The sequence below is a fragment of the Coregonus lavaretus genome (assembly GCF_964263955.1).
Source record: "Coregonus lavaretus genome assembly, chromosome: 29".
In the NCBI taxonomy this organism is placed as follows: domain Eukaryota; kingdom Metazoa; phylum Chordata; class Actinopteri; order Salmoniformes; family Salmonidae; genus Coregonus; species Coregonus lavaretus.
The window spans coordinates 34,001,148-34,016,700 of NC_140016.1; the positions used below are offsets into that span (position 1 = coordinate 34,001,148).

The window sequence follows — 15,553 nt, forward strand, 5'->3', positions numbered from 1 at the left end:
CCTATATTACAGACCACCAGTGGGGTGTATCACTATGAGATGCTGCTTGGCTGTTTACTGACTGTGAACAAGTGGTCAATGATGCCCATTGTCTTCACCGTTGAACAGTCCCCCTTTTCACAGTCAAAAGGAACAGCTGACTGCTTCTGTGTGTGTGTGTGTGTGTGTGTGTGTGCGTACACATGCGTGTGTGTACAATTGTGCGTGTGTGCATGCATGTGCTTGTGTGTATGTACAGTATGTGTGTGCATGCAAGCATTTTTGTCCATTTGTGTGTTTACAACCTACCATCCAAGGTGTGAAAACCCTTGTTATTGACGTGAAGATAATTAAACTCAAGACACAGCTTTTAGGTTCACAGGAATACCTTCTTTGTTTAGTGTGATAACATGTATTGACCCTGTGTGTGTGTGTAGCGGCCGAATCAAGACCCCCAGCAGCCCACTGGTCAACATGGAGGGTCCTGTTCATATAGATAAAGAGGTTATCTGCATTCCAAATGCAGGGGTGGAAAGAGTAGTGAAATATCCTACTCAAGTAGAACTATTGTTACTTTAATTACATTTGACTCAAGTAGAAGTAAAATTACTGGTGTAAAAAAAATACTACAGTAAAAGTAAAAAGTTGCTAATTGAAAAAGTACTCAGAGCAAAAGTAATTTAGTTACTTTTAAAATAAAAACATTGACCTTGGTAATTAGCTAATTTCGCTAAGGTTACCTGAACGTCGTTACACATGAGAGGAAATGTATGTACAGTAGGAACTACGTTTATTTATTTTATGAGTTGCAACAAGGCCCATCTGCATGTAAAAAAATGAAGGATTTGTCAAAAATATACTATTAACATTTGAAAATCAATTAAACATTCAAAGCAATGAAGATGAATTGATAAATAAAAAATATATACAAAATAAAGTTAATAAACAATAAAGTTGCCAGACTTTAATATACAGTACTTCAGACACCAGAAATAAACATGTCTAATTCTTTCCCCCATTCAATCCCTCATTCACCCCTCTGTTAATTGTTACTGATATTCAGTCACTCCCCCATTCACACTCTTTCCTTCACACACTCAGTCCCTCACTCACAAAATTCCTCTTTCACTCACTCACCAGGGGTGGAAAGAGTACTGAAATATCCTACTCAACTAGAAGTACTGTTACTATAATGCAATTTTACTCAAGTAGAAATAAAATGACTGACTTTCAGAAATACTCAAAAAAATATAAGTACTCGGAAAAGCTAGTCAATTACAGTAATGAGAGTACTTGTAATTAGTTATTTTACACTTCTGTCCAAATGGAACCCTAATCCCTTTATAGTGCACTACTTGTAATGGGCCCTGGTCAAAAGTAGTGCACTATATAGGCAATAGGGTGCCATTTGGGACACACAGAGGTGGTTTTCCAGAGGGGCTGACTTCCTGCTGCGGTGTGTCTAATGGAGATATGGCTAGTCTATCTCCCTGAGATAGGCCTTTCCTTTTCCTCTGCTCTGTGGAAGGGGAAGAGAGAGGTCAATGGCAAGTAACACATTTCCAGCCAGCTCTGCTTTTCCAGTAACACATCAAATCAAATCAAATCAAATCTTATTGGTCACATGCGCCGAATACAACAGGTGCAGACATTACAGTGAAATGCTTACTTACAGCCCTTAACCAACAGTGCATTTATTTTAAACAAAAAAAGTAAGAATAAAACAACAACAAAAAAAGTGTTGAGAAAAAAAGAGCACAAGTAAAATAAAGTGACAGTAGGGAGGCTATATATACAGTAAAATAAAGTGACAGTAGGGAGGCTATATATACAGGGGGGTACCGTTGCAGAGTCAATGTGCGGGGGCACCGGCTAGTTGAGGTAGTTGAGGTAATATGTACATGTGGGTAGAGTTAAAGTGACTATGCATAAATACTTAACAGAGTAGCAGCAGCGTAAAAAGGATGGGGTGGGGGGGCAGTGCAAATAGTCCGGGTAGCCATGATTAGCTGTTCAGGAGTCTTATGGCTTGGGGGTAGAAGCTGTTGAGAAGTCTTTTGGACCTAGACTTGGCACTCCGGTACCGCTTGCCGTGCGGTAGCAGAGAGAACAGTCTATGACTAGGGTGGCTGGAGTCTTTGACAATTTTGAGGGCCTTCCTCTGACACCGCCTGGTATAGAGGTCCTGGATGGCAGGGAGCTTTGCCCCAGTGATGTACTGGGCCGTACGCACTACCCTCTGTAGTGCCTTGCGGTCAGAGGCCAAGCAGTTGCCATACCAGGCGGTGATGCAACCAGTCAGGATGCTCTCGATGGTGCAGCTGTAGAATTTTTTGAGGATCTGAGGACCCATGCCAAATCTTTTTAGTCTCCTGAGGGGGAATAGGCTTTGTCGTGCCCTCTTCACGACTGTCTTGGCGTGTTTGGACCATGATAGTTCGTTGGTGATGTGGACACCAAGGAACTTGAAGCTCTCAACCTGTTCCACTACAGCCCCGTCGATGAGAATGGGGACGTGCTCAGTCCTCTTTTTTTTCCTGTAGTCCACAATCATCTCCTTTGTCTTGGTCACGTTGAGGGAGAGGTTGTTGTCCTGGCACCACACGGCCAGATCTCTGACCTCCTCCCTATAGGCTGTCTCATCGTTGTCGGTGATCAGGCCTACCACTGTTGTGTCGTCGGCAAACTTAATGATGGTGTTGGAGTCGTGCCTGGCCATGCAGTCATGGGTGAACAGAGAGTACAGGAGGGGACTGAGCACGCACCCCTGAGGGGCCCCCGTGTTGAGGATCAGTGTGGCAGATGTGTTGTTACCTACCCTTACCACCTGGGGGCGGCCCGTCAGGAAGTCCAGGATCCAGTTGCAGAGGGAGGTGTTTAGTCCCAGGATCCTTAGCTTAGTGATGAGCTTAGAGGTCACTATGGTGTTGAATGCTGAGCTGTAGTCAATGAATAGCATTCTCACGTAGGTGTTCCTCTTGTCCAGGTGGGAAAGGGCAGTGTGGAGTGCGATAGAGATTGCATCATCTGTGGATATGTTGGGGCGGTATGCAAATTGGAGTGGGTCTAGGGTTTCTGGGATTATGCTGTTGATGTGAGCCATGACCAGTCTTTCAAAGCACTTCATGGCTACAGACGTCAGTGCTACGGGTCGGTAGTCATTTAGGCAGGTTATCTTAGAGTTCTTGGGCACGGGGACTATGGTGGTCTGCTTGAAACATGTTGGTATTACAGACTCAGTCAGGGACATGTTGAAAATGTCAGTGAAGACACTTGCCAGTTGGTCAGCACATGCTCGGAGTACATGTCCTGGTAATCCGTCTGGCCCTGCGGCCTTGTGAATGTTGACCTGCTTAAAAGTCTTACTCACATCGGCTACGGAGAGCGTGATCACATAGTCATCTGGAACAGCTGGTGCTCTCATGCATGCTTCAGTGTTGCTTGCCTCGAAGCGAGCATAGAAGTGGTTTAGCTCGTCTGGTAGGCTTGTGTCACTGGGCAGCTCGCGGCTGTGCTTCCCTTTGTAGTCTGTAATAGTTTTCAAGCCCTGCCACATCCGACGAGCGTCAGAGCCAGTGTAGTATGATTCAATCTTAGACCTGTATTGACTCTTTGCCTGTTTGATGGTTCGTCGGAGGTCATAGCGGGATTTCTTATAAGCGTCCGGGTTAGAGTCCCGTTCCTTGAAAGCGGCAGCTCTACCCTTTAGCTCAGTGCGGATGTTTCCTGTAATCCATGGCTTCTGGTTGGGGTATGTACGTACGGTCACTGTGGGGACGACATCATCGATGCACTTATTGATGAAGCCAGTGACTGATGTGGTGTACTCCTCAATGCTGTCTGAAGAATCCCAGAACATGTTCCAGTCTGTGCTAGCAAAACAGTCCTGTAGCTTAGCATCTGCGTCATCTGACCACTTTTTTATTAACCGAATCACTGGTGCTTCCTGCTTCAGTTTTTGCTTATAAGCAGGAATCAGGAGGATAGAGTTATGGTCAGATTTGCCAAATGGAGGGCGAGGGAGAGCTTTGTATGCGTCTCTGTGTGTGGAGTAAAGGTGGTCTAGAGTTTTTTTCCCTCTGGTTGCACATTTAACATGCTGGTAGAAATTAGGTAGAACGGATTTAAGTTTCCCTGCATTAAAGTCCCCGGCCACTAGGAGCGCTGCATCTGGATGAGCGTTTTCCTGTTGATTAATGGCCTTGTACAACTCATTCAGAGCAATCTTAATGCCAGCATTGGTTTGTGGTGGTAAATAGACAGCTATGAAAAATATAGATGAAAACTCTCTTGGTAAATAGTGTGGTCTACAGCTTATCATAAGATACTCTACCTCAGGCGAGCAAAACCTAGAGACTTCCTTAGTATTTGATTTTGTGCACCAGCTGTTGTTTACAAATATACACAGACCGCCGCCCCTTGTCTTACCAGAGTCAGACGTTCTGTCCTGCCGATGTAGCGTATAGCCTGCTAGCTGAATGTTATCATTGTTGTCGTTCAGCCACGACTCCCAGATCTCACACTTAATTCTCACAATGTTTGTTAATACTTGTTTCATTGCTCCATAATTTCGTGACTTACCTGTTGTTTCTGTTTTTCTTTTCCTGGTGAAAGAAAGATATTTACTAGGAAATGTACATTACTTGAAGAAAAGTTGTGTGCTTGCTTCAGCTGTCCAAAAGTAAGAAAGGATGAAAGTAAATAATAAGTAGTACAGTGGGGAGAACAAGTATTTGATACACTGCCGATTTTGCAGGTTTTCCTAATTACAAAGCATGTAGAGGTCTGTAATTTTTATCATAGGTACACTTCAAATGTGAGAGACGGAATCTAAAACAAAAATCCAGAAAATCACATTGTATGATTTTTAAGTAATTAATTTGCATTTTATTGCATGACATAAGTATTTGATCACCTACCAACCAGTAAGAATTCCAGCTCTCACAGACCTGTTAGTTTTTCTTTAAGAAGCCCTCCTGTTCTTCACTCATTACCTGTATTAACTGCACCTGTTTGAACTCGTTACCTGTATAAAAGACACCTGTCCACACACTCAATCAAACAGACTCCAACCTCTCCACAATGGCCAAGACCAGAGAGCTGTGTAAGGACATCAGGGATAAAATTGTAGACCTGCACAAGGCTGGGATGGGCTACAGGACAATAGGCAAGTAGCTTGGTGAGAAGGCAACAACTGTTGGCGCAATTATTAGAAAATGGAAGAAGTTCAAGATGACGGTCAATCACCCTCGGTCTGGGGATCCATGCAAGATCTCACCTCGTGGGGCATCAATGATCATGAGGAAGGTGAGGGATCAGCCCAGAACTACACGGCAGAACCTGGTCAATGACCTGAAGAGAGCTGGGACCACAGTCTCAAAGAAAACCATTAGTAACACACTACACCGTCATGGATTAAAATCCTGCAGCGCACGCAAGGTCCCCCTGCTCAAGCCAGCGCATGTCCAGGCCCGTCTGAAGTTTGCCAATGACCATCTGGATATTCCAGAGGAGGAATGGGAGAAGGTCATGTGGTCTGATGAGACAAAAATAGAGCTTTTTGGTCTAAACTCCACTCGCCGTGTTTGGAGGAAGAAGAAGGATAAGTACAACCCCAAAAACACCATCCCAACCGTGAAGCATGGAGGTGGAAACATCATTCTTTGGGGATGCTTTTCTGCAAAAGGGACAGGACGACTGCACCGTATTGAGGAGAGGATGGATGGGGCCATGTATCGCGAGATCTTGGCCAACAACCTCCTTCCCTCAGTAAGAGCATTGAAGATGGGTCGTGGCTGGGTCTTCCAGCATGACAACGACCCGAAACACACAGCCAGGGCAACTAAGGAGTGGTTCCGTAAGAGGCATCTCAAGGTCCTGGAGTGGCCTAGCCAGTCTCCAGACCTGAACCCAATAGAAAATCGTTGGAGGGAGCTGAAAGTCCGTATTGCCCAGCGACAGCACCGAAACCTGAAGGATCTGGAGAAGGTCTGTATGGAGGAGTGGGCCAAAATCCCTGCTGCAGTGTGTGCAAACCTGGTCAAGACCTACAGGAAACGTATGATCTCTGTAATTGCAAACAGGGGAGAACAAGTATTTGATACACTGCCGATTTTGCAGGTTTTCCTACTTACAAAGCATGTAGAGGTCTGTAATTTTTATCATAGGTACACTTCAACTGTGAGAGACGGAATCTAAAACAAAAATCCAGAAAATCACATTGTATGATTTTTAAGTAATTCATTTGCATTTTATTGCATGACATAAGTATTTGATACATCAGAAAAGCAGAACTTAATATTTGGTACAGAAACCTTTGTTTGCAATTACAGAGATCATACGTTTCCTGTAGGTGTATCAAATACTTGTTCTCCCCACTGTATATATTTTGCTCAGAAAACTTGGGGTGGGGGCAAATGAAACCACCCCCGGGACAAATTCGGCCCGCGGGACGCCAGTTGGAGAACCCTGCTCTAAACGTTAACCAAGTCCAAGATGAGTCACACTCTTGGACACTCATGGACTGATACAGTAATTCAGATGGAATTAATTCATAGGGGCTTGGGTAGATACACATCACTGCTTTTTGATCCTATTGAGAAAACCTATTGATCCCACATTTCCACCCTTTCCCTTACCACCTTTCCCTTACCATGAATAAGTTATTTTAACATGACAAGTGATCCAACATACGGCACCACTGAAATCCAGAACACCTCCCAATGAGTGTCAATACGGTGACTAAGTCCTCTAGGGAACTTTGTCTATGTCTGTGGTATGACGACCATGGTGGAGCTGGGTGGACTGTAGAATACCGGACATCACTACTTAATGGGATTAGTGGGACGTGTGAGAGGAGTGTGTGTAAGAGATGAGGTAGCTCATAACCGTACAACTCAGGGCCGTGACTCTTTTTTCATTGGAGGAGGATGCTTTGTTGCTCTGCCTGCTAGTTTCCTGTTCTGGCTACGTGTTATTCATTTAATTTCCAGGATTTGTTGGGAGTTTCCATGTCAAGCGTTTGCTTTTCATCTTCCCCTCTCTGTGGAAATACCCATCAGCCCCTGGGGCAGCAGATACTGTATATCTGAGACCAGAAGTACACTGACAAGAGTGGTAGAGCACGGCGCTTGTAACGCCAAGGTAGTGGGTTCGAACCCCGGGACCACCCATACACAAAAAATTTATGCACGCATGACTGTAAGTCGCTTTGGATAAAAGCGTCTGCTAAATGGCATATTATTATTATTATTATTATTATTATTAAGAGGTCCATATCGTTCAGTTCAGTCACTTGTCCCTGGACCCCTTGTCTTATCAAGGTTTTAGCCCCTCAGAAGGCATGTGTTTCTTGAGCCATCTCCACACTTTATAATGGCCCAGAATTCCCCCCTAGACTTATTTGTACTGGGTTTATGTATGAACAGCTGCAGTGACTAAATTCCCCTTCAGATGTTGCAACTGCCAACTGATTTCTCACAGATGCACTCACTTCAGTGAAAAGAGAACTAAAACCTCTTGTCTCCAATGAGGTGTAAAGTGACAATCATATCAACGTAATTCAATGAATTCACATCTAGAATATAATGTAGATATAACAATATAACACAGTGCAGTTGTAATGCTTTATTTGTTATAAGCATGTATGGGCCATTATAAAGTATTTTCAACTGACTCAAAATGGCTGTCATTTAGTCAGGATCATTATCCTGACTAAATGACAGGGGATCATACATGCTTATGATAACTGCATTATAATGGATTATCATTGATAAAGTGTTGACTGGCTCATTTACATTTACCTATGTCCTCACAAATAATCAGTAGACCATTGCTTTATTCGATGGGCTAAGGACTCGTGACAAACCATCTTCCTTAGATCAACTCGTGCCTATTTATGGATTATGGACAAACCCTTTGGTTTCCTTACATTTCCCCCCTCCACCACTCTACCTTCAGATGGTGACTGAAAGCAAAAGTAATCTGCTCCATTCCCTCTACCCAAGGGATGTAGGCTGGTGCAATGACCCATACCTCCACCTCCCCTGTGACTCACCAAGCACCAACATTAACCACAAACACCCATGTGATTTCACTAAAATCATGCTGGCCAGTTTCTACTGCTGGCAAGATATCATGCATTCCTGACATATTCAAAAATGTAATTCAATAAACGCTTTATCACAGATTTATTTTTCCAGGGAAAACAGTTCTGTTGATGTCAGTAGATCTTAGTTTTATATTAAGGTAACTAATCGTGTAGTCTTAAAGGTTACTGGCAATTATGGGCAAATGTCTTCTTTTTCTCTACAGAAATCCTTGCCATAACACAGCATAAAAAATATGTGATACATATTTGTGTCTCATGCGCAATTGGGTCTCGTCAAAAAATATCCTCATCAGAAAGTATATGTGAAACAATAGAATCCAGTGAAAGTAAGCTAATGAGCACGTTCTGTTTTTGTTGACATACTAGTTAGAAGTGGAACTGAGAGCCACTTGTATTTTAACATTTCCAAATCAAATTAGGTGTAAATGGTTCACAGTATATTCCAGCACAGTACATGCTTTGAATGGGGAGATCCAATAAGTAGAAAGTGTACACTGTTACTAGTGTGACAAATCATCAAAGCAGTGTATTCAATATGGCTATACTGTCAGTATGGGGGCTATGATGGCCATCTATTAAGTTTTTAGTCACGTGGTGAAACTATATTTCTACGTTGTTTGATTAACCATTATCAACTGACAAGTAATTGGACCTATTTTAGGCTCTCCTCATAGAGAGAGCTTGGAACTGTGTTTATATAAGGGAGGACCACACCCATCCTCTGGACCAACCCCCTCCTCTGACTTTTCAAAGTGATAGCCTCAAGAAGCCCTCAGACAAAGCATACCAGCTTACACTGCCTCCTAAGATCCATTTGTAAACCAGAACACTAGAGCAAACAGATATATAGCAGATTCATAGTGGCATAGTGAGGTTTTACTTCAATGGACTTGGAGTTTTCAGAGTTAACAGGTTTTGATTGGGTCTGAAGACACTTGTTGGAGAAACATTTCTGAACTTGGCACCACAAAGCACAGCTTTTGGACAAAATGGCACTACGACAGAACTCTGACAAAGACCCAACTATTGAACTCTTCATTAAGGTCAGTATTGTGTTCATCTTTTAGTTTAGAATAAGAAAATAATAATATGTATTAATTCTAACATACCATCTATGAATGTCTATTATTTCAACAACATGTAAAAATATGTAAATTATGTGATGATTGAAATATAGAAAAACATAACTCAAAAGTGTTTCATGTGAAAGCAAATTAAATGTACAATATCAAGCTGTAATGTAAGCTTCAGCCACTTCAGCCATAGGCTCTGTTTCAAATAATGGCTCAATGCTTGTAGTGTTGTGTTCAGGATTGGTAAAAACTGGAATCTGACCAAGATTTGTAGTTCACTTATCAGCACTCAGCATTGTAAATGGGCAGAGAGAGGCAGATATCTACATTATGGGCACCATCAATCCGAGGTTGGCTCTCCATGAATGGTCGTCATATAGGGTTACGCAAAGCCTGAGAGGCTGGTGTGAATGTGTATGTACTGTATGTGTGTGCTTGTATGTATGTATGTATGTATGTGTGTGTGTGTGTGTGTGTGTGTGTGTGTGTGTGTGTCTCCTCAGTGACAGTGAAAGTGGCCTTTATCACTGTGTAATGACGCCAGACACTGGAGGCCACCTTATCACCACACTCCCAAGAAGAGCAGGCAGCACACTGGGAACCCCTGGCCCCAGATGAGACAGACACGCCCACACACTGACACATACGCACATGCTCTAACACACATACGCACATTCACACAATGAAAAAGGATAAATACAATAAATATATCTCTTTGTAAAGTCATATATGTGCGTAATGGTACATATTTACGCACACGCACGCACACAAAATCCAATTGCGTACAACAGTGAGTGAACCATTCCATTTGTTTCTCAATACCAGGGACGTTATCTACCATTATCTTCCTCTCCGACACAATGCCTGCTTTTCCTATCAAGTGGCAGCTCCTAAAATACCACAGCCACTCCCACCACTACAAGTGTGTATATGTGTGTCTTTTGTCATGACATGAGATGAATATGAATTGCATGATAAGGTTGGAGATCAGGACATACTGTAATGGATAACATGGACAATGTTACATGAACAAACATTGCCAACTCCTATGGTCATTGTTTGGTGTAACAATGACCAAAGGAGTAGGCAATACAGCACAAACAGATCAGGGACCAGGCTATAACTAAACCTAAACCCAATAAATAATGCTGCTTGTCCTTCAGGCTGGCCACGATGGAGAGAACGTGGGCAACTGCCCATTCTGCCAGAGGCTCTTCATGGTCCTGTGGCTGAAAGGAGTCAAGTTCACCGTGACCACCGTCGACATGAGGAAGTAAGCCCCCCGCCTCCCACCCTTCCACTTCCTGTGCATCTGTTTAAAGGTCCCCTCACACAGGGTCATGTCTAGATTATGTAAAATTGACGTCAATATTTTGCATTTTAGCTAACCCAAACCCCAACCCTTTTCCTAACCTTAACCTAATTATCCTAACCTGCTGTATTAATTATCCTAACCAGCTGCATAAATTGTCCTAACTGCTACGAAAAGTCAATTTTGACATAAATTGTATCCCTTCTAGACAAAGCCCTCACTCACACAGGGCTCTATTAAGAGTGGAGTGAGAACAAGGATGTTTTTCAGAAACCAAACCGTTTAATAGGGTAAAAGTAACACTCAATAAGGTGTGATACAGAGAGGTGATAGAGGGCGGAGCTTGCAAGGCTAAAGCAATAGCAGAATGGACAAAGAGGTCAGTGTGTAATTGAACAAACAAATCTACCCCCTTCAGTGTGAGTTTCTCAGGCCCATTACCAGTGAGCAAATAAGATCAGGAAACGTTGAAAGGATGCTGATAATTGAGTGATTGAGAAAACACACAATATGCACCCTTTGAGCTAGCCCCTCCCATGCCAGTGTGTTTTACTAACTGAATCATGGGCATTGTTGGAATCATTAATCGAGAATGCCAAACACTGGATTTTGACATGGCTTGATAACCATTGTGTTCATTGTGATTGTGTTGCTGAATGATCGACATTGTATCTATTGATATAAAGGAGTGATCACATATATGACCCTGTCTACTCCCTTTCTCCCTGCCCTTTCCCACCTGCCCTGGTACACTCTAGGAAGCCAGCAGAGTTGAAGGATTTGGCACCAGGGACCAACCCTCCATTCCTACTGTACAACGGCACCCTCAAGACAGACTTTATCAAGATCGAGGAATTTCTGGAGCAAACATTGGCCCCCCCCAGGTATAGTGTTATTATATTGAAGAAAGTGAAAGGCACTGACCTTCTTCAAACAAATTCATACTCAGACTGCTCTCGTCTCCCTCCCTTCAGGTATCCACACCTTAGCCCACTCAACAAAGAGTCCTTTGACGTGGGTGCGGACATTTTCGCCAAGTTCTCCACTTTCATCAAGAACAGCCCAGCCAACACTACTTGTAAGTGAAGTTACAGTCAGTCCACATTCATGTATTAGACCATGTCTTATGAGGCAATGGAAAATATGAAAATTAAACGTACTCAACGGAATACACGCTATGGGCGTATACCTTCATGAAATGTTGGTTTGGTGTGAATTTTAGAGCCCAGACCATGCCTAATCCTGGACTGAAAAGCATGCTCAATGGAGAATCTCAATTGTAGTGCTTTTAAAACCAATATATAAGCTTAATCTGGGTCTGGGAAAGCCACGCATAAGGAATATCTCTAAAGCTATAGATATATCATATACAGTGCATTCAGAAAGTAGTCAGACCCCTTGACTTTTTCCACATTTTGTTACGTTACAGCTTTATTCTAAAATTTATTAAATTGTTTTTTCCCCCTCATCAATCTACACACAATACCCCATAATGACAAAGCAAAAACAGGTTTGTAGAATTTTTTGCAAATGTATTGAAAATAAAAAGCTGAAATATCACATTTAAATAAGTATTCACTCTTTACTCAGTACTTTGTTGAAGCATCTTTGGCAACGATTACAGCGTCGAGTCTACTTGGGTATGACGCTTCAAGCTTGGCACACCTGTATTTGGGGAGTTTCTCCCATTCTTCTCTGAAGATCCTTTCAAGCTCTGTCTGGTTGGATGGGGAGCATCATTGCACAGCTATTTTCAGGTCTCTCCAGAGATGTTCGATCAGGTTCAAGTCCGGGCTCTGGCTGGGCCACTCAAGGACATGCAGAGACTTGTCCCAAAGCCACTCCTGCATTGTCTTGGCTATGTCTTTAGGGTCGTTGTCCTTTTGGAAGGTGAACCTTCACCCCAGTCTGAGGTCCTGAGCGCTCTGAGGCAGGTTTTCATCAAGGATCTCTCTGTACTTTGCTCTGTTCATCTTTCCCTCGATCCTGACTAGTCTCCCAGTCCCTGCCGCGGAAAAACATCCCAACAGCATGATGCTGCCACCACAATGCTTCACCGTAGGGATTGTGCCTTGTTTCCTCCAGACGTGACACTTGGCATTCAGGCCAAAGAGTTCAATTTTGGTTTCATCAGAACAGAGAATCTTGTTTCTCAAGTCCTTTAGGTGCCTTTTGGCAAACTCCAAGCGGGCTGTCATGTGCCTTTTACTGAGGAGTGGCTTCTGTCTGGCCACTCTACCATAAAGGCCTGAATGGTGGAGTGCTGCAGAGATGGTTGTCCTTCTGGAAGGTTCTCCCATCTCGACAGAGGAACTCTGGAGCTCTGTCAGAGTAACCATCAGGTTCTTGGTCACCTCCCTGAGCAAGGCTCTTCTCCCCCGATTGCTCAGTTTGGCCGGGTGGCCAGTTATAGGAAGAGTCTTGGTGGTTCCAAACTTCTTCCATTTAAGAATGATGGAGGCCACTGTGTTCTTGGGGACCTTCAATGCTGCAGAAATGTGTTGATACCCTTCCCCAGATCTGTGCCTCGACACAATCCTGTCTCGTAGCTCTACGGACAATTCCTTCGACCTCATGACTTGGTTTTTCCTCTGACATGCACTGTCAACTGTGGGACCTTATATAGACAGGTGTGTACCTTTCCAAATCATGTCCAATCAATTGAATTTACCACAGATGGACTCCAATCAAATTGTAGAAACATCTCAAGGATGATCAATGGAAACAGGATGCACCTGAGCTCAATTTCGAGCCTCATAGCAAAGGGTCTGAATACTTATGTAAATAAGGTATTTCTGTTGTCATTTCTTTTAAATAAAATTGCAAAAAAATCTAAAGACCTGTTTTCGCTTTGTCATTATGGGGTAGTGTGTGTAGATTTTTTAAATCCATTTTAGAATAAGACTGTAACGTAACAAAATGTGGAAAAAGGTCAAGGGGTCTGAATACTTTCTGAATGCACTGTATATCTGACATACATGCCTGTGTCTCTCTCATTCCATAGTCCAAGAGAAGGCGCTGCTGCGTGAGTTCAAGCGGCTGGATCTCTACCTGAACTCCCCCGTACCTGAAGAGATTGACCACAACTCCAGAGAAAACATCACCCTCTCCAAGAGAAAGTTCCTGGATGGCAACCATCTCACCCTGGCAGACTGCAACCTGCTGCCCAAGCTGCATGTCATCAAGGTGAGACAAATAGGCCCATAACATAAACGGTTTAGAATAGGAATTTGATTATTTTCTGGTATTAGGCATGTCTTATGAAGTGTAGTACACAACCTATGCAATGACAGGGCCCATCCTTACTTTCTAATCCTGGGAGAAGTGTAACTCAATTTTGAACCATTGGGAATAAACATTCTCCGCCCTTATTCTCTAGCCTACATTACTTAAATAGTGTAATATGACTATTATTGTTTATAGTGTCTCACAATTCAACTGTTTTCCCATGTATTCTGTTTATTTGATAGATTGCTGCCAAGAAGTACTGTGACTTTGACATCCCGGTCCAGTTCACCGGTGTATGGAGGTACCTGAACAATGCCTACGAGAGGGAGGAGTTCAGTCAGACCTGCCCTGCCAACATCGAGATTGAGAAGACTTACCTGGACGTGGCCAATAAGAGGCTGTAAACCTATAACCAACCTTTAACCAACCATTTTCACAACATGTCCTCCTTTACTATTACGTTCCATGGAAACGGTAACTCATTCACCCAAAAATATTACACCTTTTTGGGAGGCCACAGCAATCATTATCGAAGTATCTCAAGTCAATTTTTTAAAATTCCTGCATCAGGATGCCTTTGAAATCGATAAGCATTCTAGGAATCAAATTTAAAGTGTTTCTTTGTCCATAGTGTAAATATTTATTTTTTACATGTTGTTTGTGACCCGAATACCCATAATATAAGAATGTATAAGACAATAAGAGTGGATTCTAATAATGTTTATGTTTGATTGAAAGTAGTGATATAAAACCTGTTTTAACAGTTGTTCATGATTACCATAAAGAATCATCAAAATGTTTTACAATAATACATTACACCTGTCTGATTCTAGTTATTTCAAACTATGATGTGAAATAAAATAAAATGTATTTCATGAGTCTGACCCTCGAGTGTGTGTGCGTGTGTAAATCTCTAGTACTCCGCTGCTCCCTTGTGGGGGCAAAAAAGAAAACACAGAAACCATTGCTAATCTTGTCAAAGAAACCCATATATACTGTATGTAGTCATATCTGATTTATGTTGTATGATTACACTAAATATTTATTTACTGTGCATTTCTAAATTTGTCAACTTAAATATAGTTGACAGCTAATTTTAGCGTTTAATCCTTAAGTCTATTGACACAATGGTGCGTCAATCTAAGTAACATAATTTAAAAAAAACATCAAAATCAGTCTGTTTAAACTAGAGAGAACTTTTTTTGCATGGGCTGCGTCTCAATCCACCACATCCGCCGATATCGGCCTTCCGCATCTGCGGTGGAAAGTGGCCAAGCTACTCTACAGCGGTGTTTGTCAGACCATAAGACCTCCCGAAAATCGGTCTTCTTGTGAAATCGTCTGTAGCATTCGAACGGTTTGGTCTAAAACTATTACGACCACTCTACGGAAAGGGGAGACACTCACAAAGGTGTTCTCCGTTTTGCTCTACGACCCCCACAAGTGTCACGGGACTCGTCTGAAGTCGGTAACGCTGATGTGCCAACTTCTGTCTGTAGTGTTCGATCCGTTTGAGCTACAAACTAATGTGACCCCACTATGGAAAGAGGAGACTCTCACGAACACGATGATGGTAAGGCAACCCATTCAAACTAATGGAAGTATGGTTGTAGTTTGTGCCCCAAAAAATAAGGGGTTAAATATGTGTAAAACTATGTATATTTCCTGAGCTTTCTTATATATCCTAGACATAGGACAGACACTTCAAAACCTCATTCCTTGTAATACTTTTTTTACTGTTTAGACTTATAGAGGTTAATGTTGTTGACTTCATTCCGCTTCCAAGCATTGGTTCTAGGCATGTACGCTGTGTATTTGTGTAGAAATGTATATGCAATCTGGCACAGTGTT

General features: G+C 42.6%; 1 protein-coding gene across 1 annotated transcript; it reads left to right on the plus strand.

The window, feature by feature from the left end:
• The first annotated feature begins 8,863 nt into the window (after window positions 1–8,863).
• On the plus strand, window positions 8,864–14,586 carry LOC311105279 (chloride intracellular channel protein 2-like). The gene is made up of 6 exons (XM_084147371.1): window positions 8,864–9,132; window positions 10,326–10,435; window positions 11,233–11,358; window positions 11,449–11,552; window positions 13,479–13,660; window positions 13,945–14,586. Exons 1-6 carry the CDS (start codon window positions 9,079–9,081, stop codon window positions 14,104–14,106), a joined length of 738 nt encoding a protein of 245 aa, XP_084003497.1. The 5' UTR covers window positions 8,864–9,078; the 3' UTR covers window positions 14,107–14,586.
• The last annotated feature ends 967 nt before the right edge of the window (window positions 14,587–15,553 follow it).